Source organism: Canis lupus, chromosome 27, assembly GCF_048164855.1.
Source record: "Canis lupus baileyi chromosome 27, mCanLup2.hap1, whole genome shotgun sequence".
In the NCBI taxonomy this organism is placed as follows: domain Eukaryota; kingdom Metazoa; phylum Chordata; class Mammalia; order Carnivora; family Canidae; genus Canis; species Canis lupus.
Genome location: NC_132864.1, coordinates 36,970,174 through 36,997,469, shown reverse-complemented (window position 1 = coordinate 36,997,469; position 27,296 = coordinate 36,970,174). Strand labels below are relative to the sequence as shown.

Below are 27,296 nucleotides of genomic sequence, written 5' to 3'. Positions count from 1 at the left end.
ACCGGGGTGTGGAGAGTTGTCAAGCAGGGCTACTCCGCCTAAGGCAGGGTCAGCTTTGAGTAAAGGCTAGGGTGGTATCCCGAGGAGGCAAGGCCCAGGCCCAGCTCCAGGGCCCCTGACTCTACTTTTCCCCTTTGGTCGAAAGGATTATAAGAGGGTCCTGTGCAAGCGGCCTTTCCTTTCCCAATTTCCCAAGCAATTTCCCCAGACATTACCTCGTGTTATCCTCACAACAACCCTGTGAGGGAGGTAGTAGCAGTTCTACTTTAAAGGCGAGACTGGGGCCCAGAGAGGTCAAGTAGGAGGCTTCCCCCAGCAGCACTGGGCAAGTTAACTGGGCAGGCAGGGCAGTGCTGGGCAGTACTGGCCTCAGGCGCAGCAGCAGGGAGAGGGCACCTGCCCCCTTCCCGGCCCAGAGCGGCTCTGCACCCTCCTCCCACCGCCTGCCCCCTTTCCAGGCCACCGCCTTCCCTCTTTTTTCTAATTCCTCTTCTTCTTCTATGCTTTTTCTCTCCCGTTTCCCCACCCCTGCTGACATGTATTTTTTTATACTTGTGGATGCCTTATGCATGAGTCTTCTACAGCTCCATTCAACAATCCTGTTTTAGGATAGGCGGGGAAGAGGGGAGGTGGTCTGGGGTTCTGAAAGGACTGTCTAGGACCCTAATTGACTTTTCTTGCCCTTTCAGGAAGAGCACCTGTGGTTCAAAGGTCAGCTTGACCACCCACATGTGTGCAAGAGAGAGAGGGGTGGGCTCAGCAGGGAGAACCAAGGACCCTCTTCCCATGCAGGTGAGGGTTCTTTGAGAGGGGAGGAGGAAATCTAATCCTGGGAACTTCCCTGCTGGGTGTGTGGCAGGTGAGTGGGGTGGTGTAGCTTATCTACGTCTACACAAAATTAGCCAAAACTAAGAGTAAACCAGCCAGCTCCCAGGATCGTTCAAAGGCTTGTGCTAGCTTCCCTTGAACTCTTCAGGTGCTAACCTCGGGCCATGTACAGCTGCAGTTATTCAGAGCAGAGGTGGTAAAGCTGTCAAGGCCTCCCTTTGCCCTGAGAGGGGCCCCAGCAATACTTTCAGTTGTCAAGACGCATTGGGAAAATTTGCAGAAGTTATTTTTCCGAGTTGGTTGAGGGCCACTCACTCTTTCCGTTGCAAATTCCGTCACACATGTCCTGTGGGAGGAGCTGTGGGGTTTTTTTTGGATGTGACTAAGGCAGGGCAGTGGGGTGGGGTGGGGAGGTAAAATCGGGGGGATCCTTAATGGATGGGTTTGAGTGGGATTATGTGCTTTGAAGTCACTTGTGGATCTACTTAATCATAGCTATCTTAGCTCATAGTTGGCTTCCAGGGACACTTTCTGCCAAAGGAAAGATGGAATTATCTTTCTATTCACTCTGTAGGAAAGATTATAAAATCGTGATCACATAAAAAGGTGATCTGTCAAAAAATACGGAAGTAGGGAATATTTTAAAGGTGAAGGTATGTCTGGCAGTTAATAAAAATGTCAGGGTATTTTTCTTGACTTGGTGATGTTTGTGGCATTTGTTTCTAAAGTTCATTTCCTTTCTCGAGCTAAATCATTGCTTTATGTAAAAAAGAATCTCCTTAGCATTTTGAGTGAGTTGACAACTGGTTTTCTATTCAGCCTCCTTTTCCAACCATCCCTTCACTTATGACTCAATATCCCCCAGTGCCTGTTGGTCAGCTATTCATGGGACCCCAAACTTTCTCCTTGGCTCTGTTCTCATGCCATGCCATCTGCCGCTCTCTAGAACCGAATGGCCCACTTAACATGTTTAAACTGTAACGTGTCGGAAGAGCTTCCTTATCCTAAGCTTACTGATTCCTACAGATTATTACCCCAAGTCATACATGAAGAAATTGAGGCCAAGGCTAATGCTAAGGCTGAAGGAGGTGACAGTATTGAAAGTGACCGCATGACATGAGGGATGAGGTCAAGGCAGTTGGTGAGGTCGAGAGAGCTGCAGTGCTTTGTCAAACCAAGGCCATTTCAGTTGGTGACAAAACAACTGTCTCTAACAGATTCCCAGCCAGGGCTCCTCCCCCACAGCGGGGCCTCCTTCAGGAGGCAGAAGAAATGCCTTAGTTTCTATGGTTTCATTCACGGGCCACCTTAGCTCTATTTAAGCAGGGAAGCTGAGATGATTTGCCCAAGATCACTCAGCTAGTAAGTGACAGATCCAGGTTTCTTTTTTTTTCTTTCTTTTTTTCTTTTTTTAGATCCAGGTTTCAAATCTAGGTCTCTGGACTCAGCAGGGCCAGGGAGAATGAGGGCAAACACTGGCAGCCGGTCAAGCTGACCTGGCCCTCCAGGCAAATGGGGCAGTGAGGAGGGTGGTAGTAGCAGGCCACAGCCCCAGCAAGTTGGTTCTAGTCTCTTCTTTCACAAGTGACTCCACAAACCGTGTGGATGGAGCTTTCTGGCACCACATCCTTGTATTTGAGCTGCCTCACCCACCCCCTTAAAGGCACTTTCCGTCTCTCATTAGGTCTCTATAACAACTTCAGGAGGGGGCAGAGCTGTGATTATTTTACAGACGACAAAGCAGCCTCTGAAAACTTTGGGAGCTCAATAACCTCCCCATTGGGATATTTCCTGGCGTAATCAGCGGTACTGGGACACAGGCACAGGGGTCATTCACCTAATATCATAGCCCAGTCCATAGGGACAAGTCCACCATCATCCTCCCTGAGGGAGGAGAGCTGAGACCCTACGGCACCCCGGCAAAGGATGAACAAAGCATGAACAAATGACGGGCAGATGGGGGAGGTCGAGGCAAGAAGTGGGTGCCATGTGAAGTCTCCCTGTTGACAAGAATTACCCCAGAGGGGTCTCCTCCTGAGCCCCTCCTCTTGGGCCACACTTGATCCACCACACTCAGAGTTCCTGAAATGGGAAGCGGTGTTCATGACACAGATTTCTCTTAAAATCAGTGTCTCCTCCTCCTCAGGCTCCCCATGGTGTCCTCTCCCTCACATCCTCCCACTGGCATCCCTTCCTTGCGTTGCCATTGTCCTTCTGACCCTTCTTATGTGAGAAGGGAAGTCTCCCAAAGGTAAGTCTCAGGGTGGGTAAGAGGGAACTTTAGGCACCAAAAGAACTGTGGTCAGACTTCCAACTACATGTGAAAGCAACCTCCGAGGTCTCTTCCAGAACCAGGCTCTTGATTCAGGTCAAAAGAGCTTTTTAAAAAAATTTCTCAAAAAATAAAATTTTTTAAAAATTTAAAAAATTTCTCTATATCCCTCCCCTTCCACCCCCACCCCCACCCCACCGGTCTTTCGCTACCAATTCTGAAAATAGGTAGGAGTCTGTTAGGGTTGTTTCATGATAGTTGGCTTTAAGAGGCTGGGGAATGAATGATGCCATAGAGCTCCCAGCTCAGTCTCTCCCATCGCCCCTTCCCCGTCCTCCTTTTCACCGGAGTCCACAAGCCTTCCTGTCCTCCCCCGCCCTTCCCCTTTCCTTCCCTCTTTCTGGGGGCCCCACTTGGTTCTTTCCACCGAGATTCTGGACTCTCGGCTCAAGGCCCCGGGGGGCTTCTTCCCCTCGCCCGGTGGGCGCGGCGGGCGGCTCCTCCCCCGCCTGTGCCCCTAGACCCTTCCCTTCCCGCCTGCTCCTCCGTCTCGGGGGCCGCCGCACCCTAACCGAGACCCTCCGCACCCTAAGAAGGCCCGGGGCACAGTGGCGGGTCGGATCGCCCGGGCTTAACGGCCCCCGCGAGCCTGGCCGTCCGTTGACAGCGTCGCCCGTTGCCAGGGCAACCCGCCCGCTACCCCGCCCCCACCCACCCACCTCCCAGCGGGCTCTGCGCACCAAGCTGGGAGCCCGGCCCGGCGGGTGGGCGTGGCGAGCGGGCCGCCTCCCAGCATGCTCCGCGCGCGGGGCGGGGCCGGCGTGGGGAGGGCGTGGCCACAAGTCCCGCGGGGGCGGGGCCGCTGGTGCTGGCCACGCCCCCAGGGCAGGGTGGAGGCTGCTGAAATGATGCGCGGAGCGCGTTCGCGAGGCTTGCGTCCAAGAGGAAGCTCATCTGGCTTAATTTGTGTTTTTGCAGTGGCGTTTTGGGTAGCATCCTGATTTAAATTTTGTTGGGCTGGCGAGGCTGGGGACCTCAAAACGGCCGACCCAGGGCCAACGACCTTCCGACAACCCAGCCCTCGCCCCCTATACGCCACGTCAATCATTCCTGACAAGTTCCCAGGACCTGCCCAATCTCCAACCACCTGTGACTGGCCGGGACCCGCCCAGATAAAGACAACCAGCCCCGGAACAAGGAGGGACGCCTTGAGGCCACGTACCCTAAGCCCCTCTACCCCCCTCTTCCCGCCAACGCCTCCTTATCCGCCTGCACACTGTCCCGGCTCGGGCCTCCGGGGGCGCTTCCTATTAAAGCACGCTCGACCCTACTGCCTGGCTCTGCGGTCTTCAACCTCTCCACTGACCCCCGGGAAACCTGACAAATTTGTTATATAATAATAACAACAACAACAATATAGGTGCTCGTGAATCCCCCACCTGTGAGCGTAGCCCTTAGCTTCAGCCTCTACGGAGGAAGCCACTCTGGGGAGCCGGATGACCACAGCTGCGAATGTGAATGCAGGAGCGCAGGTCGTGCCACCCCAGAAGATGCCACTCTGACACACTATTTTGAGTTAAAGGCACTCGAAAAACTGCAAATGCAAGAAAATGGATGTGATGTGGGCTGAGGGGGACGGCCAAGGAAGAATTCTTGAGATATTTTTGGTGCAAAAAGGGGTTTTTATGAAAGCAGAGCGACAGGGCGCCTAGGCAGAAAGAGCTGCCCTGGGATTGTGTTCTAAAGATTCACGGCAGCCGTGCTTTTGGTTTGGAATGGGAAAAACACCTTATTGATATTATAAAAAAAACTAATAGAAGCAGAAAGAAAGGGAAATCCACAAGTAGATGAGGGTAATATCAGTAAATGAGAGTGCTGGGGAGGCCTGGGTGGAGGCAGCTGGGCAGGGGTGGGGGCTGAGAGGCTGGGCAGTGTCTTCCCTTACAGCGAGACTTCCCACTGACCATCCCCATAAGGGCCATATTTATAGGACAAATGACAGGGTTTGAAGTTAAACGTTTGTTCCATTTTTTTCCGATTACTTGCAGTTTGGAGAGAGCTGCATCTCTATGTTATCATGTTTTTACATTTTCAAGGAGACTGGGCTATGGAGCCTGCCTCCCCTCCCTGGGTTCCATTCCCAGGAGCCAGCCCATTCTGGAGCAGGAGGGGATGTGGGGCAAGATTTATAGCTCTTGGCATTGAAAACAGAAGGACCAGTTCTGACCTGGAGGCCAGATAACATATTTCAAATAACCAGGCTCCCAAGGTCACTGATGCCTCCGGAGTCTGACAAACGACATTTCTCAGCCTGCCTGCACCCGTACAGGTCGGAGGGCGGGCAGTTATGCAGGACAAATCACAGAAAGCTCCATCCATATAGTACAGATTTTGAGGAGCAATTGATTACTTTTAAACTGGGGAGTGAGTAGAGATAGAGGAAGTTTCTAAAGGGATTTTTTTGTGCTTAGATTTTATTTTTTAGCATTTCTTAGAATGATTTTTTTTTTTCCTTCTTTCTTTCTTTGAGAGAGAGAATGAGCAGGGTGTGGAGAAGCAGGCTCCCCACTGACGGGATCCCAAAGCGAAGCTCCATCTCAGGACCCCGGGATCATGACCTGAGCTGAAGGCAGACACTTAACTGACTGAGCCACCCAGGCGGTCACTCAGATTTAAATTTTAAGTAATCTCTACACTTCATGTGGGGCCTACACTTCATGTCCAGCCCGGAGCTGATGAGGCAGGTAATCTTCTGCCGGAGCCTGCCAGGTGACCCCAGAAGGATTTTCATATGTTAAGGAAGACTAATGGGATCCTGGCTGTCTGGGCTATCCTCAAGGCCAAGGTTGCTTTTTGCCTCTGGCAAAGCATTAGCATTAAGGAAGTGGTGAATTTCTTGAGGAATGTCACACTCTGCTTGTCTCACAAATTTATCAATAGGCTGTAAGGTGTAAGGATATTTATTTTTTTTAAAGGTTTTATTTATTTATTCATGAGAGAGAGAGGGAGAGAGAGGCAGAGATTCAGGCAGAGGGAGAAGCAGGCTCCATACAGGGATGTAGGACTCGATCCCTGTCCCCAGGATCACGCCCTGAGCCGAAGGCAGATGCTCAACCACTGAGCCATCCAGGTGTCCCAGGAAATTTAATTTTATCTATTATCTCTTTTATCTTGGTTCTCATAAAAAAAAAATCACTCTGACTTTCCTTTTTCTTAAAAGTTACTGGTGGGAGAGTCTGCATTGTGTGAAGGGAGGCTTCAGTTCTTGGATTCCCCACAAAAGATTTACTGAAAGATTTACGTAAGGAGTGCACTGGAAGGAAGAGCCAGAAGGAAAGTAGTGAGCACAAAGCAGTTTAAGGATGGTCAACTCTCAGGGACGCCTGGGTGGCTCAGTGGTTGAGCATCCGCCTTTGGCTCAGGTCTTGATCCTGGGGGTCTGCTTCTCCCTCTGCCCTTCTTCCCTATGAGCTCGTACACGCTCTCTCTCTGAAATAAAATTTTTTTTAAGATTTTATTTATTTATTAATGAAAGACACAGAAAGAGAGAGGCAGAGACACAGGCAGAGGGAGAAGCAGGCTCCATGCAGGAAGCCCGATGTAGGACTTGATCCGGGGACTCCAGGATCATGTTCTGGGCTGAAGGCAGACGCTTAACCACTGAACCACCCGGGTGTCCCTGAAATAAATAAAATCTTAAAAAATAGGTATGAATTCTGTATAAACCTTTTTATTTTTTTAAATTTTTTTTGTATAGACCTTTCTAAAATAGCTATCGTCCTTAAGCCTCCCCACATAATTTACCTTCCCACAATTGTTTCTCTGTGTTCAACCTAAAAGCATGTAGATTTTGCCATTTCTGTGGGTCTTCGTTTCTTACGAAGGCTTCCATATCACATGAAACTTGTATTAAATACATTTATGAGGGATCCCTGGATGGCTCAGCAGTTTGGTGCTTGCCTTTGGCCCAGGGCTTGATCCTGGGGTCCCAGGATGGAGTCCTACATCAGGCTCCCTGCAGAAGCCTGCTTCTCCGTCTGCCTGTGTCTCCGCCCCTCTCTCTCTCTTTCTCATGAATAAATAAATAAAATCTTTAAAAATAAATAAATACATACATATATTGTTTTCTTCTGTTGACCTTGTGTCATTTAATTTTCTGCTGAAAAAACTTGAAGAGGGTAAAGGTAAAATTTTGCCTCTCCTACATGGTGTTAAGAAAAAAAAAAAAAAAAACAACCCAAGGATGCGTGGGTGGCTCAGTGGTAAACATCTGTCTTGAGTTGGGGTCCTGATCCTGGGGTGCTGGGATCAGGTCTTAATAAAATCTTAAAAAAAACAACAACACAAAAAAACCATGAGGGTGGGGGCATGCCCAGCTGGCTCAGTCAGTGAGCATGCAATGACTCTTGATGTCTGGGTTGTAAGGTTGAGACCCATGTTGGATATAGAGATCACTTAAAAATAAAATTTAAAAAAAAAATAAAAAATAAAAAAATAAAAAAATAAAATTTTAAGATACACACAGGCCCCATTTAGACTGACTTCCCAAACTGGAGGCTTAATATATATTCTTTTTTTTTAAGATTTTATTTATTTATTCATGAGAGACACACACAGAGAGAGGCAGAGACACAGGTAGAGGGAGAAGCAGGTCCCATGCAGGGAGCCCGATGTGGGACTCCATCCTGGGACTCCAGGATCACGCCCCAGGCCGAAGGCAGGAGCCAAACTGCTGAGCCACCCAGGGATCCCCCATATTCTTTTTTTTTAATTAAAGATTTTATTCATTTATTCATGAGACACACAGAGAGAGAGAGAGAGACAGGGAGAGGGAGAAGCAAGCTCCATGCAGGGAGCCCGACGTGGGACTCGATCCTGGATCTTCAGGATCACACCCCAGGCTGCAGGCAGTGCCAAACCGCTGCGCCACCCGGGCTGCCCGAGGCTTTATATATAACCTAATGGCAATGTCAACCTCCCCCAGAAATGTGGCCCTAAACTGGCAGTTAGTAATCTAGTAATCCGGGCAGCCTGGGTGGCTCAGCGGTTTAACACCATCTTCAGCCCAGGGCCTGATCCCAGGTCTCCAGGATCAAGTCCCATGTCGGGCTCCCTGCATGGAGCCTGCTTCTCCCTCTGCCTGTGTCTCTGTGTCTCTCATGAATAAATAAATGAAATTTAAAAAAAAAGTAATCTAGTAATTTTTCACTCACTGTCAATGATTTGGCCACCTGGGTCCTCTCTACCCTACCAAGAAAGATGAGGTAATCTGCGAAAGACATTTGCCTTTCCCCCTAGAAAGTGGCCTCACCTGGAAAAAGTCTTCTTTAAAAAAAAAAAAAAAAGAAAGAAAGATTTATTTATTCACAATAGACATAGAGAGAGAGAGAGAGGCAGAGATACAGGCAGAAGGAGAAGCAGGCTCCATGCAGGGAGGGAGCCCGACATGGGACTCGATCCTGGGACTCCAGGATCATGCCCTGGGCCAAAAGCAGGTGCTAAACCGCTGAGCCACCCGGGGATCCCCACAAGTCTTCTTTTGTGTATAACTTTCTTGCCCCTATTGTCCTTGCACAAAAACCTTCCGTTTTGTACAACCCCTTGGAGCACTTGTCTACGTCCTAGATGGGATGCAGCCTAATTCATGAACCGTTGAATAAAGCCAATTAGATCTTCACATTTACTTGGTGGAATTTTGTTATTTAACCATGGTTTTGGTTCCCTTTCAGCTTTTGCTGAAGAGCTGTCTGAGCTCTGTGTGTGGGCCTGAGCTGTTGGCACTGGCAAGTTTGCTTGCCCCCCTCGATGGAAAGCAAAACCCCGTGTCACACCAGTCATTTGCAAAAAGCTCCATTGCAAAACGGCCAAGCAAGGAGATGGGAGGCTGGCTCAAAAAATCTGTCTCCACAACCTGAGCTTAGAACAAGACCTTATAAAGGTTGAGATTGGGGCACCTGGGTGGTTCAGTGGTTGAGCGTCTGCCTCTGGCTCAGGGCATGATCCCTGGGTCCAGGGATCGAGTCCCGGATGGGGCTCTCTGCATGGAGCATGCTTCTCCCTCTGTCTATGTCTCTGTCTCTCTCTCTCTCTCTGTGTCTCTCATGAATAACTAAATAAAATCTTAAAATAAATTAAAAAATAAATAAAGGTTGGTATTACATACATATTGAAGAAAAGGGGGGAATTTATTCATGAAGAAGGATGGAGCATGCCCACTGAGCAAACCTACATCCCCTGCTCACCTTTGAGTGGAGATTAAACACTGAAATGAGGCAAAATGAGGCCCCTGATGGAGTTTGTCAGGGGCCTCATTTTGTCTCATTTCACATGCTCTGAGAGCCCATATAAACAAAATGAATGCAGGGTGTCAGGAAGAAAAAATTCTTCCTCTACCCTCAAGGTCTTCCCACTGGACTAAGAATTCAATTTACAGGAGACAGGTTAAGAGGAGAAAAAAAAAAAAACAAGTTTTATTTTAAGTGCGTGGAGGTCCATTAATGAAATGGAGACCCAAGGAAATGACCAAGGCAGGTGATCTTATATGTTTTAGACAAAGAGACAATAGGGTTGTGAGGAATTCACAGGATAAAGAAAACAGGTGTTTGGGAGCTTTAACTAGTAAGGAATTCTAAGCAGAATTTAGGCTGATGCAGCAGGTCAGTAACAAAGTAACAAGTTTTGTCCCTTTCTCTGGTGATAAAGATGTTTCTTCTTAGTATAGAGAGGGCACCTTTCACATGGAAGATTTATTTCCTGCTTTCAGGGGAGGAGGAGGGCCTGAGAGTCCTTCTTGCAGACTGTCTCTTAAGTAACCTTTATTTAAAATAATCAATATGACCAAGTGACATAATTCGGGGCAGCCTACCCTTGGCCCCTACAATTTCCCCTCGGAAACTTCCCTGGGAGTTTCACATGTTAAAAGTTGAACTGGTAGATTGTTCCGTCTTATTGAATCAGTCTCAGTTCTGAGAATAGATCAGTTTCGTTAGATTCACTTCAGGAGGTGATGAAGCAGGTATGTTCTCAAAATAAGGCCTATGGTTTAAACAATCAGGTGATCCATAAGAGGCCCATCTATAGAATAAAAGAAAAATGGTGGCTAATAATTGGGATCAAATTATAATCCAGTTTGTGAGTTTTTAGGACGGGCAGTCAAGATTTCCAGATGTCAGGCTCGAAGCATTTTCAGAGAGAGCAAGAGCAAGCTGTGACTATTTGACAGATTTGCCTGGTTTGTAGTTCGAGTGTCTCTGGTGATTTTCTAAAGGCTCACAGAGCAGCAGGGATGACGATCCTCTATGCAGGAGTTGTGATTTCTCTGAAGTTTGCATTGGGGTGGTCATATGTAGTTTGCAGGGCTTGAGGAAAAAGGGCAGTTTTACTTCTTTTTTTTTTTTTTTTTTTTTTCAGTTTTACTTCTTAAATGAATCCAACTCAGAAGGTAGAAGAAACATTTTTTAAACGCTGGTTGGAGACTTGTAGCCAGCCATTGGAGGAAATTCTAAGAAATCAGGATCTAGTTCAGTATATGAGTGATATCAGCATTTAATATTTACATTGGGGTTTTAATGAAACATATTTCTCTCTATCATCACCCTCATTTTTACCAAAGATAAAAAAAATCAGGACTGATTTGTTTAAAAATTAAGTCTAGTTAAAAAAACAACAACAGCTGGGCTTGATTATTGACATAAGTGCAGCAAGAATAGCAGTTGACTGTACAGGATCTTCTAAATCTGCTTTATTGGAATTTTTCATAAGGAATCTCTAGATTGAACTTTTAATAGCCTCTCAAGGCCAGAAGCCAAGCCAAACACTTGCCATCATACTTCGCCTGCAATACCTATAGATTTGGGTTAGTTCCTCTCTTCTAGAGGTCCCCAGTCTATTCTGAGGTTCCTGCACCTGCCAGGAAGTGACCTTCCTTACTCCCTGGTGAGGCTGCTGGGAACCCTGTAAGAAGGTACCAGGCTGGTATTTCCAAGGGGCTTTGTTGGCTCCATCAAGTCAACCTGAGTTCCTTAAAGCTGTCTGGTCATATCTGAGACTATGGATGTCTCTCTCAAACATGACATTCCAGTAAAGCCTTGGTTAAAAAAAAAACAAAACACCTCAGTGTTTCTTTCCAATGGTGTCATCTTATAAGAACAGATTCTTACTGCACTTATGCAAATAACTATGATTGCCATAAAGGAAAGAACACTCACTGAGAGAATTTCTGAAATCTGGAGGGTTCAGGTAGGGAGAAAAAGACAAATGTTTCATATTTGTTTACAAAGAATATTTTATCAAATTGCTGTAAGCCACAGCTTAAGAGAAAAAAGTTTTCTTGGGGTGCGCCTGGGTGGCTCAGCGGTTAGAGTCTGCCTTAGGCTCTAGTCATGATCCTGGGGTCCTGGGATTGTGGGTGTCCCCCCCACACTGGGCTCCCAGCGGGGAGTCGGCTTCTCCCTCTGCCTCTGTCTCTGTCTCTCTCTCTCTGTGTCTCTCGTGAATAAATAAATAAAATCTTAAAAAAAAGAGAGAGGAAAAAAATGTGTTAAGTCAGGAAAAACAAAACATTAAAAAAAATCAGCGATGTTTTCAACAAAAATGTGGCAAAATTATAATTATCTTTCTCCATTTATTCAGTCTTATTAATTCTTGAATAAGATAATTCTTGAATAATTCTTTAATTCTTGAATCCAGTTTTCCGACTAGTTCCAGAAATTCTTATTTCAGTCAAATGATCTTAGGGTTATAAGTAACCCGTATCCAGAGTTCTTCCCGTGAGTCTCACTGAAGCACATCTGCAAAGTTTCTTATAAAAGCATCCGAGTAAAACTATAATTGTCTGTAAATAAGATGTAATGACCACAGTCAAAGATCTGATGAGAGTCCATTACAGGGGTGCCTGGGTGGCTCAGTTGGTAAAGTGTCTGCTTTTGGCTCAGGTCGTGATCCTTGGGTCCTGGAATCGAGTCCCACGCTGGGTTCCCTGCTGAGGGGGGAGTCTGCTTTTCCCTCTCCCTCTCTGTCCTTCACCTTGCTCATGCTCTATCCTTCTCTCTCTCAAATAAATAAGTATATAAATCTTTTTAAAAAATAGAGTCCATTATGATGCAATTGATAAGAAAATCTTATTTCTATGACATATGACAAAGTTATAACATGTTAGGACATATCAGATCCCCAAGAGTTTTATTCAATTTTTAGAACACTTATATTAATACAATATCTATACAAACATAATCTAAGAGGGTTTAGTATCACTTATTTGACATCACTTCCCATGTGATTTAACATAACAAGCCAAATTAGTTTCATTTTTACAAATTGTTTTCTTTTAAAGATTTTATTTTTAAGCAATCTCTACACTCAAATTGGGGCCTGGGGCTCAAATTTACAACTCCTAGATCAAGAGTTGCAGGTTCTACTGCCCTGAGCCAGCTCGACGCCCCTCACAACATTCTTGAAATGTTCCCTCTGGAACATTTCATTTAGATTGTGGTCAAAAGACTTTATTTTAGAATTTGATTTGGGGAAGTATGTCAAATATATTCATAGTATGAACATTTCATTGATCAAATCAATATATCAAAAGGTTTAAACATGTCATTGGATTACAGAGCCTTAGGAAACAATATTTATTTAACCAAAGTGATAACAGAAGATTTCAAAGGAAAATACTGACGATACATAGTTGTGTGCAAAACCTAGCTCTTGATATTAAGACTCAGTTTTTTGGATAATAAAAAATGTGATAAAGAGAAAACACAGAATCTTTGTTTTCCTTACATTAAAGTTAAACACTGTTTACAATTTTTACATAAAAAGCAAACTAATAATCTAATAAAACACTTCCCTTTTAGCAGAGAGAAAATTCTAATTTTGTAACAGCAAAACTTTTGATATTAAAACTCATCTTAAAATATACTTATTTTAACCTTAGCCACTATTGACCACATAAAATTCCCTTCCAAAGGTGTTTGCTTTTTTAAAAAACAAAGCTTTTACAACTCTTCTTTTCCCCACATTCAGATTTTGTCCTGAGTTTTCCCTCTTTTTTTTTTTTTTTAAGATTTTATTTATTTATTCATGAGAGTCAGAGAGAGAGGAGAGAGGCAGAGACACAGGCAGAGGGAGGAGCAGGCTCCATGCAGGGAGCCTGATGTGGGATTCGATCCCGGGTCGCCAGGATCACACCTAGGGCTGAAGGCGGCACTAAACTACTGAGCCACCCGGGCTGCACTAGTTTTCCCCCTTTAAATAATTAGCCTTCCTTTAGAAAAAGTTATTTTCCTTCAACAAAAATATTTTTTCATTTCTCAGATTTTTTTTTAACCAAAAACACGTATCTTACTTTCCTTGCAATAAATCATTTCCTTTATTTTCCCAGTACTTTTAATGATATTTATTAGAATTCTTAACTCGTGGAAACCTTGATATCTAGTGAAACTTAAGTAGGAAGCAATTGTGAACTGTTACATTAGAATTCTTTAGATTGACTAATGAATACATTTCATAATTCAGAAGCTTGTGATTTTTTTCATAGTATAACCTTCTAATAAAGCACAAAAAAGGTTTTGCTAACAGACCCAAATTTATCTTTAGTTTCTCTGTGTGGTTAAGACAAAAGTAGATAAACCTATGCTTTAGTGCTTAATGTTTAAAATCTATTTGGAAATGATCCCAGATATTCAATGAATTTAATTTAACTCATCATTTAACTTAGTACGACTTCGAAGTTTTACGTTATCGAAGATTTTGGAAACTATTTAAAGGTTTGCTTATAAGGGTGCCTGGGTGGCTCAGTCAATTGAGCCTTTGCCTTTGGCTCAGGTTATGATCCTGGGATCCAGCCCAGTCTGGCTCAGCGGGGAGTCTGCTTCTCTCTCCTCCTGCCCCTCCACCCCACTGGTGCTCTCTCTCTCTCTCAAATAAATAAATAAAATCTTCAACGCCCCCCCCCCCTTTTTAAGTAGGCTCCACATCCTACATGGTGCTTGAACTCACAACCCTGAGGTCAAGAGTCGCATGCTCTACTGACTGAGCCAGCCAGGCATCCCCTCCCCACTTTTTCACATCTTTTTAATTTACTTGTTCTTAACATTTATGCTTAAATTATCCATAAAATCTTCAAGAGACATCGAACAAAGTCAGTCATGCTTTCAGGCTACTATTATTATTCCTTTTCAGATTTCATTTCTTTAAGTAGTCTTAATTGAGATTAATTGAGGCTTGAACTCACAACCCCGAGATCAAGAGTTGCAAGTTACTCTACTGACTGAGCCCGCCAGGAGCCCCTCTCCTCAAGCTATTATGATTATTTTAATTTGTAACAGAGATCACATCAACTTATTTGACTTTAAGTAAATCCAGGCCGAATAAAAGTTTTAGGTTTTTTTTTTAATTTACTGAATTTACAAGCAAAGTTTTAGTTTTAATGTTGATAACATTTAGACATTTCTATTTTAATTAAACCAACAACCTTAAATTAGCTTTAGTACCAAATATTTTCCCAGATCATGTGAATTCGAAAAATATTTGAGTCTCTCACTTTCTGAGAATTTAGAATGCCCAAATCTTACACAAGCATTTGCCTTCAAACCAAGTAAATAAAACTCTATCACAGATTAATTTTAGCAACACCATCTGGAGGTAAAGAAAATATCTCATATCAAATCGATCAATCTATCTGGGTATGACTGGGTATATATATCTATAAATCTATAAATAGGTATAGATATAGATATATAGTCCTACCCAGACAGATGCAAACAAAAATTGCTACCATACTCAAACCTGTGCACCTGATGTGCAACACACCGATGTCTGAGGTACAGGTTTTGAAGTAAAGCTTTATTACTTTATCCAGGCAGTGGATAAACAGGGAGTGGGGATAAAGAGGCAAAGGTAATGATCCATCGTGCACGAGGTTAAGGGGTACGTAAAACATTAATTATATAGGTAGAGAACAAAACAGAAGACAGAGCTAATAATGCAACTAATACAACTATAGTTCTGCTCATGCTTCTTATGCTTTCAAAACAGGTTCAGGGACTGTGGGTCTGGCCTCCAAACTTTAAAGCTTTGGTTTTTATTAATATTTGTGAAGAGGACACTATAGACCCGATATCCAAATACCCCCCCCTCTTTTTTTTTCTCCTGATAAAAAACTTTTCCTGAAGTTTGCATTTTGAAGAATGGCTCTTAGTTCCTAGAGAAGATGAGGGTAGAAAATTTATATCAGGGCAGCCCTGGTGGCTCAGGGGTTTAGCACCTGCCTTTGGCCCAGGATGTGGTCCTGGAGTCCCAGGATCGAGTCCCACATCGGGCTCCCTGCTTGTGGCCTGCTTCTCCCTCTGCTTGTGTCTCTGCCTCTCTCTGTGTATCTCATTAATAAGTAAATAAAATCTTAAAAAAAAAGAAAATTTATATCAAAAAGGCATAGAGAACATATCTAAGTTTCCCCCAAGGTGGGTATTTGGAGCAGAACTGCCTGTTATTAGAAGTGCTAGAGTCTGAGCACTTCTAACCGGTCTGCTAGGTCTGAGTGACCTTCCTCCAGGAACTCAACTGCCTTTATAGCAGTTTGTATTTTGAAAAGGCCTCCTCTCCCCCTTTTTTTCTTCTGTTCCAGGCGCTGGTATGCTATATTCACATTTCAAAGATATAATAGGATTTATAACTTTAAGGGACTGAGAAGGAATGAAAGTTGTTTTTTTTTTTTCCTTCGAGTTTCAGGGTATTTGCCATCTAAAGTTTACCTTTTCTTTTCCCTTAAGTACAGGACAATTCTGTTCCAATAATCTGATCTTTAATATCTATATTATTATAGATCTATATAATATCTATAAACATTTTGAGAGAAATAGAGGAGGGTTTTTTTTTTTTTAAAGATTTTATTTATTCATTCATGAGAGACACAGGTAGAGGGAGGAGAATCAGGCTTAAGGCAGGGAGTCTGATGCGGGAATCAATCCTGGGATCCCAGGATCACGCCCTGGGCCGAAGGCAGGCGCTAAACAGCTGAGCCACCGAGGGATCGATCCCTCTAGAGGAGGTTTTAAGATTAATAAAGGTAGATGAGCTTTGACCTTTTTTGAGAGTAGTATTGAGTAGTATTTCTGGTTTCGGATAGATTTGCAAAACAAAGGTGATTGTTTTTAATTTCCCCAAAGCACTGCCTGAATATCAGAATATTGGCCTACTTTTTAAAATTTTTCCTTAAAAGTAGGTTCCACACCCCGTGCTGGGCTCAAGCTCACAACCTTAAGACCAAGAGTCACATACTCCACTGACTAAGCCAGCCAGGCGCCCCAACTTTTTTTTTGCTTAAACCAGGGAGATTTTTAGCAAAAATGGGAATTGAAAGATTTATGCAAAATCCATAAAGCATTTTAACAAAAGCCTTCCTTTTGAGTATACAATTTAATGTTGGCTTCTATTAGTCTCTGAATATTGGCCTTTTGGAGATCATTTGTAGGAGGGCTGCGGAGAAATTTTGGTCCTGTCTCTTCTGTGAAGGAGGGGAGGCATTCTTCTAGGGCCAAATTAACCGCAGCGTTATCTATCAATCCCCGGCCACAAGAGCACCCAGCCCAGCCAGTCAAGGTCTCCGAGAGTGCAGTTGTGAATAGCCATTAATTTTTATTTATCTCAAAAATTTCTTTATTAAGTTTTTTTTAAAGCCACTAATTAGAAAAAAAAAATCCTCTCTGAGGCGCCTGCCTGGCTGGCTCAGTGAATGGAGCACTTGACTTGGTCTTGGGGTTGAGTGTAAGGCCCACATTGGGTCTAGAGATTACTTAAAAAAATAAAATAAAATCTTTAAACATAAGAAAATAAAAATTCTTTTCTAAATTTGGTAGGATCTTCTGAAAGTGGAGGAACAAGGGTTTTACCACTTAAAAGATCTGCTGTTGGTCAAGGGATAGGAATCCTTCACGGTTGTGTGTGTGGGGTGTGTATGTAAGATACATCTGTAAGGGTCACTGCACAGAAATGCCTGAAGCTGCCAGAGCCTGATTAAAGCAAAGTGAGCCCTACCATGAGTCCCAGGAGCTACTGCTAAATTCACTTTCTGGCTCTCAGCATTTGTAAGAGTAGACTGTATACTTCGAACCGAGAGGTTAGGCTGGAGTGCTGTCTGCAAATCTTGTAGGGAAAAGGAAGTTAAAACCGGCAAATGGGGCTAGATTTTAAGAAGGTGAATTTTCACTGGATGTGGACATTTATTTGTCGTAAGTTGAATTTTTGTTCTTTTATCTTTTCAAGGGAGTCCCTTAATGATGTGAAGAACAAAGGCAAAAGAAATGTGGAAAAATGAAATTTCCCTACAACTGCGAGCTCCTTCGCAACTACTTAAGACAGGCAGGGTGACCTTCCTCCAGGAACGCAACTGCCTCATGTGAATGATGAGGGAACAGAGGACTAGCTGAGGACAAAGCACGTTGACAAGTCCTTGAAATAGGCAGAGTGACATTCCTCTACAGACTCAACTGCCTCGATGTTCATACTTTGCTAAGGGCAGAAGGCAATCTTAGCCCGACCCCCGGGAGCCTGTGAGTCTACTTTAACATATAAAAATTCCTTTAGGGATCCCTGGGTGGCGCAGCGGTTTGGCGCCTGCCTCTGGCCCAGGGCGCGATCCTGGAGACCCGGGATCGAATCCCACGTTGGGCTCCCTGCATGGAGCCTGCTTCTCCCTCTGCCTGTGTCTCTGCCTCTCTGTCTCTCTCTGTGTGACTATCATGAATAAATAAATAAAATCTTTAAAAAAAAAAAAAAATAAAAAAATAAAAATTCCTTTAGAAAGTTCCTTTATCTCTACCCCACAACATACATGTTGGCAACCATCCCCCAAGCACATGGCCCACGGATACACAGCTGAAGGGTCTCATGACTCAGGTTTTATTAGACAGTAATAAGTGACCTTTCCCCAACAAGAGCTAGCCCCCCCAAGGTCCTGGAAACCTTATTTCCAAAATTCATTAGAGAGTACGCTCTCCCCAAACCCTTCTCCACTGCCAGGTATATAATTAGCCACCCCCACAGGCCCGGGGCAGCCACTCTTCCTGCGCACGGGTCCTGTCCCTGGGCTTTAATAAAACTACCATTTTGCACCAAAGATGTCTCAAGAATTCTTTCTTGGTCGTTGGCTCTGGACCTCACCCCACTAAACCTCACCTATATTTCAAAACTTCATCATTAATACCTTGCTAAAGGCAAAAGGCAACCTTAGCTTGACATTAGCCTGACCTCTAGGATCCTGTAGACTTTACCATATAAAAAACCCTTTGGAAACTTCCCCAAGATCCCTGTTGGCAATCATCCTCCAAGCACATGGCCCACTGATACACATGTGAGGGGTCTCATGACCAAGGGTTTACTAGACAGTAGTCAATGATCTTATAACAGCAGCTAGCCTCTCAAGGTCCTGCAAAATTTTGTTCCCAAATTCCTTAGAGACTTATGCTATCCCTAACCCCCTCCCAACTTAGAAGTACATAATCAGCCACTCCTCACAACCCTAGTGCAGTTCTTTCTGTCCACGGGTCCTTTCCCCATGCTTTAATAAAACCATCTTTTTTCTGCACTGAAGACGTCTCAAGAATCCTTTCTTGACTCTTCACTCCTGGACCCCAAACATCACATCACGTCACATCACATCACGTCACATCACATCACGTCACATTACATCACATCACATCACATCACATCACACCATATCACATCACCTAAGGTTAGTGGTTATTCTAATAAGACAATTCAGAGCTCTCGATAAAGAATATTTATTTACTTATTTAAATATAGCCAATTTAAAGGATCTGTCATCTGATCATTGGTGGAGAGGATCTTATTAATTTTAGTAGTGACTCAAACCAATAAGCTTTTTAATGGCTTAACCAAAAATGTAAGTGGCATTCAGAGAAGGCACAGATGATAAAGTCCTCCTGACCTAAAAGTTTATTCCCACAAAATAGTCTTTTCTTAGACCTTGGTTTCATAAGTGGTAAGCATGATGTGGTGAACACTGTGTCTCTGGTCTCCCACAAATCTGAGATGCCTCCAGTCACAGACCCACTAATCTGTGACACTGGGCAGTAGGGGAATGGGATTTTGTCAGCACTAACCTGCAACAAAGGTTGAGGTGATAAGTGCCCCCTATGGGCTCAGATTCCTTATGATAAACTCTCCTGAGAGGTGACACAGAGGGACAGAGTGTGCTTTTCCTTTTGTTTTGAAAGATTTTGCTTATGTGACAGAGAGAGCACAAACAGGAGAGGAGAGGGAGAAGCAGACTCCCCACTGAACAGGGACCCTGACGCGGGGACACAGGGCTAGATCCCAGGACTCTGGGATCATGACTTGAGGTGAATGAAGGCAGCTGCTCAACTGAGGGTGCTTTTTTTTTTTTTTTGAAGGTGCTTTTTGTAACTGAGTGTCTAGGATCCCTAGCCTATTTGGGCACCAAGGTGAACCCCAGTAAGTGCACCCTCCGGATGATGGAGACCAGAGACAATGTTCTCATTGGTCACAAAGCCAAGCTCTTAGAACACAAAACAAGACAAAAGGAAAAACTTCATCTGGTTTTTATATAGGGAACTCTCAGCAAAGTTTGCTCCAACAGACTGGTCTGTTGAGAACTGTGAACTGATCAGTCTGTGAGGCAAGCTGGAAAAATCAGGCTTCTAGGGTGTGCCTGCCCTTGGTAATTCCTTTTTTTGAACACAGGGCACAGAAGACACAGACCAACAAAGACAATCTCTGGGACAAAAATGGATCAGCAACCAAAGAGTGTGCTGCCAAATTTGTCCTAAGAGTTGCTAAGCCCAAGGAGCCAGGTCCACAATATTTTCTCCTGCTAATCTGAATTTAGAGAGTAAAAAAGATTCTCACCATTCTGAGACTCAGACAGAGATTCCCAGAAGTCTGGAATCTGCAGACAGAGATTCCAGAAGGCTGACATGGTAAAAAACAACAACAACAACAACAACAACAACAACAACAACAAAAAACCCAACTTACCTGCAGACAGATTCCAGAAGGCTGATCTTACCTGCTGCCAGCTGTATTGTCAGATGCCCCAGGAGCTCGGTGGGGGCAGTGTCTGGGGCAAGCAGTTGCCCCCACAAATGAAAAGATCTTGCCCACTAAGGTAGTTATGCCAACTACCTGGAAGGAAAAATTCTTCCTCTACCTTCAGGGTGTTCCTGGCTGGACTACGAATTCAATTTACAGGAGACAAGTTAACAGAAGAAAAAAAAACCCAAATCTTTGTTATGTGCCCACAAAGCCCAATAATAAAATCAAGACTCAAAAAAATGACCTAGGCAGGCAGTTTTTGTACGTTTTAGGCAACGAGACAATACATTTGTGAGGAATTTACAGGACAAGGAAAAAAGAGGTGTTTGGGGGCTCTAATTAGCAAATAATTCTTTTTCTTTTTTAAGATTTTATTTATTTATTCATGAGAGACCTAGGGACACGGGCAGACTCAATGCAGGGAGCCCGACGCCGAACTCGATCCCGGGTCTCCAGGATCATGCTCTGGACCAAAAGCAGGTCCTGAGCTGCTGAGCCACCAGGGACCCCCAATTGGTAAAGAATTCTAAGCTGAATTTGTGCTGAGGTAGTAGGTTAGCACAAGGTACTAAGATTTATTTTTATAGCTTTCTTGGCTTTAATGTCTCTATCTTGGGCACCTGGATGGCTCAATCGGTTAAGCACTGGTTAAGCACTGGGCTTCGATTTGGTTCAGATCATGATCCCGGGATCCAGCCTGCTCAGTGGGGAGCCTGCTTCTCCCTCTCATCTCTGCCACTGCCTCTGTCTCCCCCTGCTTGTGCTCTCTCTAGGGAGGTCTCTCCCTAATAAATAAATAAATCTCTATCTCTGGTGATAAAAATGTCCTACCTCTTTTTTTAAAGATTTTATTTATTTATTTATTTATTTATTTATTTATTTATTTATTTATTTATTCATGAGAGACACAGGCAGAGGGAGAAGTAGGCTCCATGGAGGGAGCCCGACATGGGACTTGATCCCCAGTCTCCAGGATCAGGCCCTGGGCTGAAGGCAGGTGCTAAACCGCTGAGCCACCCGGGCTGCCCCTTCTTTTTACCTCTTAGTACAAGCACTTTTCACATGGAAGATTTATTTCCAGGGGAACAGAGGAGGGTCTGGGAGTCCTTCTTATGTAACCTTTATTTAAAATACTCAATTTGACAAAGTAGCATATTTGGGGGCAGCCTGTCCTTGGACCCTAAAAAGGCCTTGCTTGTTCATAGGCCAGAATCCTAGCAGTGACCTTCCCTTGTGTCAGTCCAAGGGCCTCTGCAGGCGGCTAGTGGATTTGTTTTCAGTGGGATCTGAAAACAAACAGTATCCAGTAGTGGTGTTGAACATTCAGGCATATAGAGAAAACTATGCTTGAGGTTTCCCCTTTTGACATTCAAGGGTTTGGAGAAAAGGCTTTTTGTAGCGATTCTCCTGAGACGCCTGTCACCATCATATTTTCTGACATCAACCTAGTCATTTTGATATTCAGTACTTAGGATTTTATTTATTTGAGAGAGAGCGCAAGCACAAGCGGAAGGGGAGGGGGAAGGGGCAGAGGGAGAGGGAGAAGTAGACTCCCCGCTGGGGCAGAAAGATCCACAAAAGAGGGGGAAACCCCTGAACCTTGAGATCATGACCTCAGCGGAAGGCAGACAGTAACCAACTGAGCTACCCAGGCGCTCCTGGTATTCAGTACTTAGTAGGTAGCACCAGTGTCTACCAAGAAATCTGTTCAGTGTCTTTTTTTTTAATTGATTAAATTTTTAAGATTTTTTAAAATTTATTAATGAGAGACAGAGAGAGAGAGAGAGAGAGGCAGAGACACAGGCAGAGGGAGAAGCAGGCTTCCTACAAGGAACCCAAAGTGGGACACTATCCTGGATCTCAGGATCATGCCCTGAGCCGAAGGCATTCAACCACTAAGCCACCCAGGCGTCCCTGTTCAGGGTCTTTTTCACCAATAAGATGACCCAGGGTTCCACGTGGGAAATTTCAATGAAGGCCGTAGGGCTGTTAGGAGTCCCTGGGCCCCCTAATTCTGGATAGTTCTTGCGGGCATGATGGGGGAGGGAAGAGGCGTGGGGCATCTGGAAGTTTGGCCGAGTCACCTTCACATTACTTATTCAGAGAGGGGCACTCCTTTTTCCAGTGTCCCTGTCGTTTACAATAGGCACATTGGTGTGGCCCTACATTGGGGTGGCCTCTGGATCTGGAGTTTGAGGGCCTCGGGTGTCTTCCCTGGGGATGGGCCCCGGGCTGGGGCGGAGCCTGGTGAGGTGCGGGCCGCGCCTGCCTCACCGCGTCGGCCAGCAAGGCTGCCTGCTGCCGCATCCTGCGCCGCGCCTCCTTCTCCCGGACCTTGTCTCGGTTTCGGAAAACCTCGGAAGCAAGCTCCGCCAGGTGCAGGGTGGGCATTCCTAAAGCCCCGCGCAGCCTTTGCAATTTCCTTTGAATGTCAGGGGCAGCTTGCCTCACGAAGCTGGCGTTCACCAAGGGTAGGTGCTCTGGAGCCTGCGGGTCTATGTTCGCGCCCTGCCGATAGGCCTTAAACAACCGTTCCAAGTAGTCAAAGGGGTCCTCGTCAGGCCTCTGTCTGACCTGCAGAACTTTATCGAAGCTTCTGTGTTTCGGGACTCCGTTCCTCAGGCCCCGAAGGATGCAGCGGCGGTAATGCTCCAGCTGGTCCCTGTCCCCGCGGTCAGCAGGGCTCCACCTCGGGTCGGCGGCGGGTACGGCCACGTCTGCGAGCGCGCGCACCGGGCTGTTAGGAACCTGCTGGCGCATCTTCTCAGCTTCGGCGCGAGCCTGTTTTAGGACCACGCTGCGTTCCTCGGACGTGAGGAAGACATTTAGGAGGATTTGAATATCTGCCCAAGTGGGATGATGGAGAGCAAAAATAGAGGCAAAAAGACTCTCCATTTTAATGGGGTCATCTCGGTACGTCGGCATGTGGACTTTCCAACTAAGCAGGTCGGAGGTGGATAACGGGGGGCGGACAAAGATGACACCGGGCAGCTGCCGGGTCCCGTAAACTCCGCCGATCGGCCACTGTATGCCGGGGAATCTCCCTGCCTGAGGCTGGGTGCCCCCCTCGTCCCGCGGGGTCACCTGGCAGGTCTGAGAGGGAGAGACCACTAGCCGGCCTGCGGGATCCGGAGGGGAAGTGGACGGAGTGGGGGCCCGAGGTGCCGACCGTGGCGGGACGGCGGCCCTGGCACCTCCCAGTGGAGACGGAGGGGGAGTAGCGGTGTTTAACCGGGTGGACAAGGAATCCTCTGTCTTATCATCAGACCCGGGTGAAATGGCCTCATTCTGGGGACTCTCCCCTTGCGCCGAAATATTACATTTTCTCTGAATATCCTTACGCTGGTATAATAACATAAACGCTTGTACATATTCGATCTCCAGCCGTTTTTCTTCCTTTTTGCAAAATAAATCCAACTGCAAGATAGTATTGTAATTTAAGGAACCATTCTTGGGCCACCGTTCTCCCGAATCCAGGGAATATTGTGGCCAGGCAGTATTACAGAAAGATATCATCTTTTTCTTTGTCATGCGTTTATTGGTGAGCACTGCCCAGTCCCGAAGGACGCAGCCCAAGGGGCTACACTTTGGGATGGAATGCTCATTTCCCATTCTAGCTTGGTATTTGCAGTAATTCTCAGCGGGTCACACAGAGTCACTCTTGCACAGACAAGTTTCCCAAGAAATCCAAAGAGCCAAGAGAACCTCTAGGAGTGTAAGCCCTGTTTTCCTTTCCCCCAAAGGGAAATTCCCCACCCAAGCCCTTTCCGCTGAGGTCGGAACCCAATTACCAGCAGTAAGTCATCTGTGCCATGATTACTCACCCAAAGGATGTCTTCCGAACCCCAAACAAGTTTCTCTGCCCCAAAGAAAGCACCGAAGGTTGATTCCGCCCGTGCAGAGAGAGTTCGGAACCCAGTCCCCCACACGGGGCAAAAGAGCCACCGGCAACGGTGTCCAGTTGGATTTAGAGCCCCTTTGCCGTCGCCAAATTCGTTACTGAGCCGGAAAGAGCTTATTTGCTGGCGTGCAACGGAAAGCCAGACACCGTAGCACCAGGCTTTTGCAGAGAAAAAGCTTTGTTGCAATGCAGCCAAGCGAGGGGACAGGAGGCTGGTTCAAAAATCTGTCTCCGCGCCTGAGTTGAGAACACGGTTCTATAATCACGGGGGTTGGAGTCACACATATATTAATGAAAAGGGCGGGGGAATGTGTGACTTCATGAGGAAGGAGGGAGCTGCCCATTGAGCCAACCTAGATGACACCACCTTGGGGTGGAGACTTGACATTAGAATGAGGCCAAATGAGGCCTCTGACACCGGATGGTCACCTATAGGTCAAGGAGAGGGCGGTGGGCATCTTCTGAGAGCAGGTGTAACTGAATGAGTTCTCAGGCCGGGTGAAGACTGCAGGGCCTTGCTTGCTCACAGGCTGACCAGAGAGAAGCAGGTCTCTGAAAAACAAGCTTTAAGTTTTCTACTAGTCTCAGGGCAGCCTGGCTGGCTCAGCTGGCACCGCAGATGACCCTTGATCTCAGGGTTTTGCGTTCTAGCCCCACGTTGGATGTGGAGGTTACTTAAAAATCAAATCAAATTGAAATTTGCCGTTACCCTTGACGGGATGAGCACTGGGTGTTAGGCTATATGTTGGGAAATCGAACTCCAATTAAAAAAAATAATAAAAAAATAAATAAATGAAAAATCATTGTCAAAAAGAAATTTGCCATTAATCTCAACCTCATTAACCTCAAGGGGCACAGCTTCAAATCTGCTCATTTTCACTCTGCACCATGTTCTCATTTCTTGCTCATGAGCATTTAGAATATTTCAAAGCTCTTGCTATCACAAGACCCTGAACATATCTTAAATATACTAACCTAACGGGTGTGGTGTGGAGTGATATTAATAATTGATTATAACTTTAATTTTCATTTTCTATGTTTAATAAGTTTTGGGTTCTTTTTTTTTTAAGATTTTATTTATTTATTTGAGAGAGAAGGAGAAAGAGCCAGAGAGCACAAGCAGGGCGAACAACAGAGGGAGAGGGAGAAGCAGACTCTGCACTGAGCAAGGAGCCTGATGTGAGGCTTGATCCCAGGACCCTGGGATCATGACCTGAGCCGAAGGCAGACACTTAACCAGCTGAGCCACCCAGGCACCCCAGTTTTGGGTTCCTTTTGTGTGTTTTTGCCACTTGGTTGTCACCATCTGTGAACTGCCTATTCATATCTTTAGTCCATTTTTCTATCGAGTCGTGCTTTTTTTTCTTAGTGACTGCATAACCTAACGGAAGGAGAGTTCATCCACCCAACGAGCACCAAAGCCAGCAAGGGCCCCACCGAGTGTTTGCAAGAAACGAATTAAAAAAGCTGTTTATTGGATTATTGCTAACCCGGAGAACAGGGAGCTAAGGCTCTAAAGACCCCCAACTCCCTGAGGTTTTACAAGCAGAGGGTTCTCTTTCCTTTTCTTTCTTTCTTTTTTTTTTAAGTATTTATTTTTATTTTTTTTAAGTATTTATTTTAAAATGGGCACCATGCTCAGGGTGCAGCCCAGAACTCACCCCCTTGAGATCAAGAGTTGCCTGCTCTACTGACTGAGCCAGCCAGGTGCAGCCGAGTGGGGGCTTTAAAAGGGCAAAAATTGGGACGCCTGGGTGGCTCAGTGGTTGAGCGTCTGCCTTCCGCTCAGGGCATGATCCCGGGGTCCTGGGATCGAGTCTCCCATCAGGCTCCTTGGGGAGCCTGCTTCTCCCTCTGCCTATGTCTCTGCCTCTCTGTGTCTCTCATGAATAAAGAAATAAAATCCTTAAAAAAAAAAATAAAAGGGTGAAAATTCACAATAAGGATCTTGAGGTCATTCAGTTAGGGATTAGGGCAGCTGTAATATTTCTTTCCTTAATTGTTTTGTCACTCCTGGCGTCACCTCGTCTGGTTTTGGTGTAACTGTGGTGAGGTGGTCCTCAGGTTCAGGAGCCTGGGACTGGAAACATTCTTGCCAGATTGCGTCAGTCATATTTAGAGTACAAAAGCAGAAGTTCCACATCCTGTGACTATTACTAAGCTGCAAACAATTACTATTTTTTGCACACGCGGTGCGTTACGTTTGTCACCTCAGGTAGAAGAGCATCCCACACATTTCTGAGAGGCAACTTTATGTTATTTCCTGAGGCAACTTTACAGGTTTCTTTAAACTGTAACTAAGGGCTACTTAACTCTGATCAAAGGTAGCTAGGAGCCATATATCTAATTGTGGGGCCTGCTGAGGGCTTGTATCCCTGGTTTCAATTGGCAGAAATTTTTATATGTTTTTTAAAATTTTTCGGGGGGGCACCTGGCTGGCTCAGTTGGGAGAGTGCGACTCTTGAACATTGGGGTTGTGAGTTTGAGCCCTGTGTTGGGTGTACAGATTACTTAAAAAAAAATTTATTTTTTAAATAAATAAATAAATTTTATTTATTACAGATTTTATTAAGTAATCTCTACACCCAACTTGGAGATATATATATATATATATATATATCTGATATCTATCTATCTATCTATCCCTCGTATCTTCTTTATCCATTCATCAGTCTGTGGAGACAGTTGGACTTTTTCCATAGTTTCACTACTGTTGATAATGCTGCTATAAGCATTGGGGTACATGTATCCTTTTGAATCTGTATTTCTTTTTAAGATTTTATTTATTTATGAGAGACACAGAGACAGAGGCAGAGACACAGGCAGAGGGAGAAGCCGGCTCCATGCAGGAAGCCCCATGCGGGACTCGATCCTGCGACTCCAGAATCATACCCTGAGCCAAAGGCAGACGCTCAACCTCTGAGCCACCCAGGCGTCCCAGAATCTGTATTTTTGTATCCTTTGGGTAAATACCTGGTAGCGCAATTGCTGGATCATTGGGTAGTTCTATTTTTAACTTTTTGAGGACTGTCCATACTGACCTCCAGAATGGCTGTGCCAGTTTGCATTGCCACCAAAGAATGGTGCAAGAGGTTTTCCTTTCTCCACATTCTTCTCCACATCTGTTATTTCCTGTGTTAATTTTAGCCACTCTGACAGGTTTTGATTTGCATTTACCTGATGATGAGTGACGTTGAACATCTTTTCCTGTATCTGTTAGCCATC

The 27,296-nt window shown here is 45.1% G+C and overlaps 2 protein-coding genes and 1 long non-coding RNA gene across 3 annotated transcripts in view; 2 read left to right on the top strand and 1 right to left on the bottom strand.

Annotated features, from left to right (window-relative positions):
- Window positions 1–1,271: 1,271 nt before the first annotated feature.
- Window positions 1,272–18,212, top strand: LOC140619680 (uncharacterized). Its single transcript, XR_012019519.1, has 3 exons — window positions 1,272–3,079; window positions 4,079–5,844; window positions 17,360–18,212. It is a non-coding gene; the product is annotated as an uncharacterized lncRNA (long non-coding RNA).
- Window positions 18,213–21,630: 3,418 nt separating this feature from the next.
- Window positions 21,631–24,404, bottom strand: LOC140619675 (uncharacterized). Its single transcript, XM_072803458.1, has 2 exons — window positions 23,995–24,404; window positions 21,631–23,587 (listed from the first exon to the last, which is right to left on the bottom strand). Exon 2 carries the CDS (start codon window positions 23,525–23,527, stop codon window positions 22,262–22,264), a length of 1,266 nt encoding a protein of 421 aa, XP_072659559.1. The 5' UTR covers window positions 23,528–23,587; window positions 23,995–24,404; the 3' UTR covers window positions 21,631–22,261.
- Window positions 22,489–27,296, top strand: part of LOC140619676 (glutathione S-transferase theta-2B-like) — a 32,421-nt gene continuing 27,613 nt past the window's right edge. The window contains exon 1 of the mRNA XM_072803460.1: window positions 22,489–22,641. Coding sequence (XP_072659561.1) covers window positions 22,599–22,641 — 43 coding nt within the window. The 5' untranslated portion in view covers window positions 22,489–22,598. The remainder of the gene's footprint in view (window positions 22,642–27,296) is intronic.

Excerpts from the sequence above, each read along its gene's own strand:
- LOC140619675 (XM_072803458.1), bottom strand. The coding sequence starts at position 23,527 with ATGTTATTATACCAGCGTAAGGATATTCAGAGAAAATGTAATATTTCG.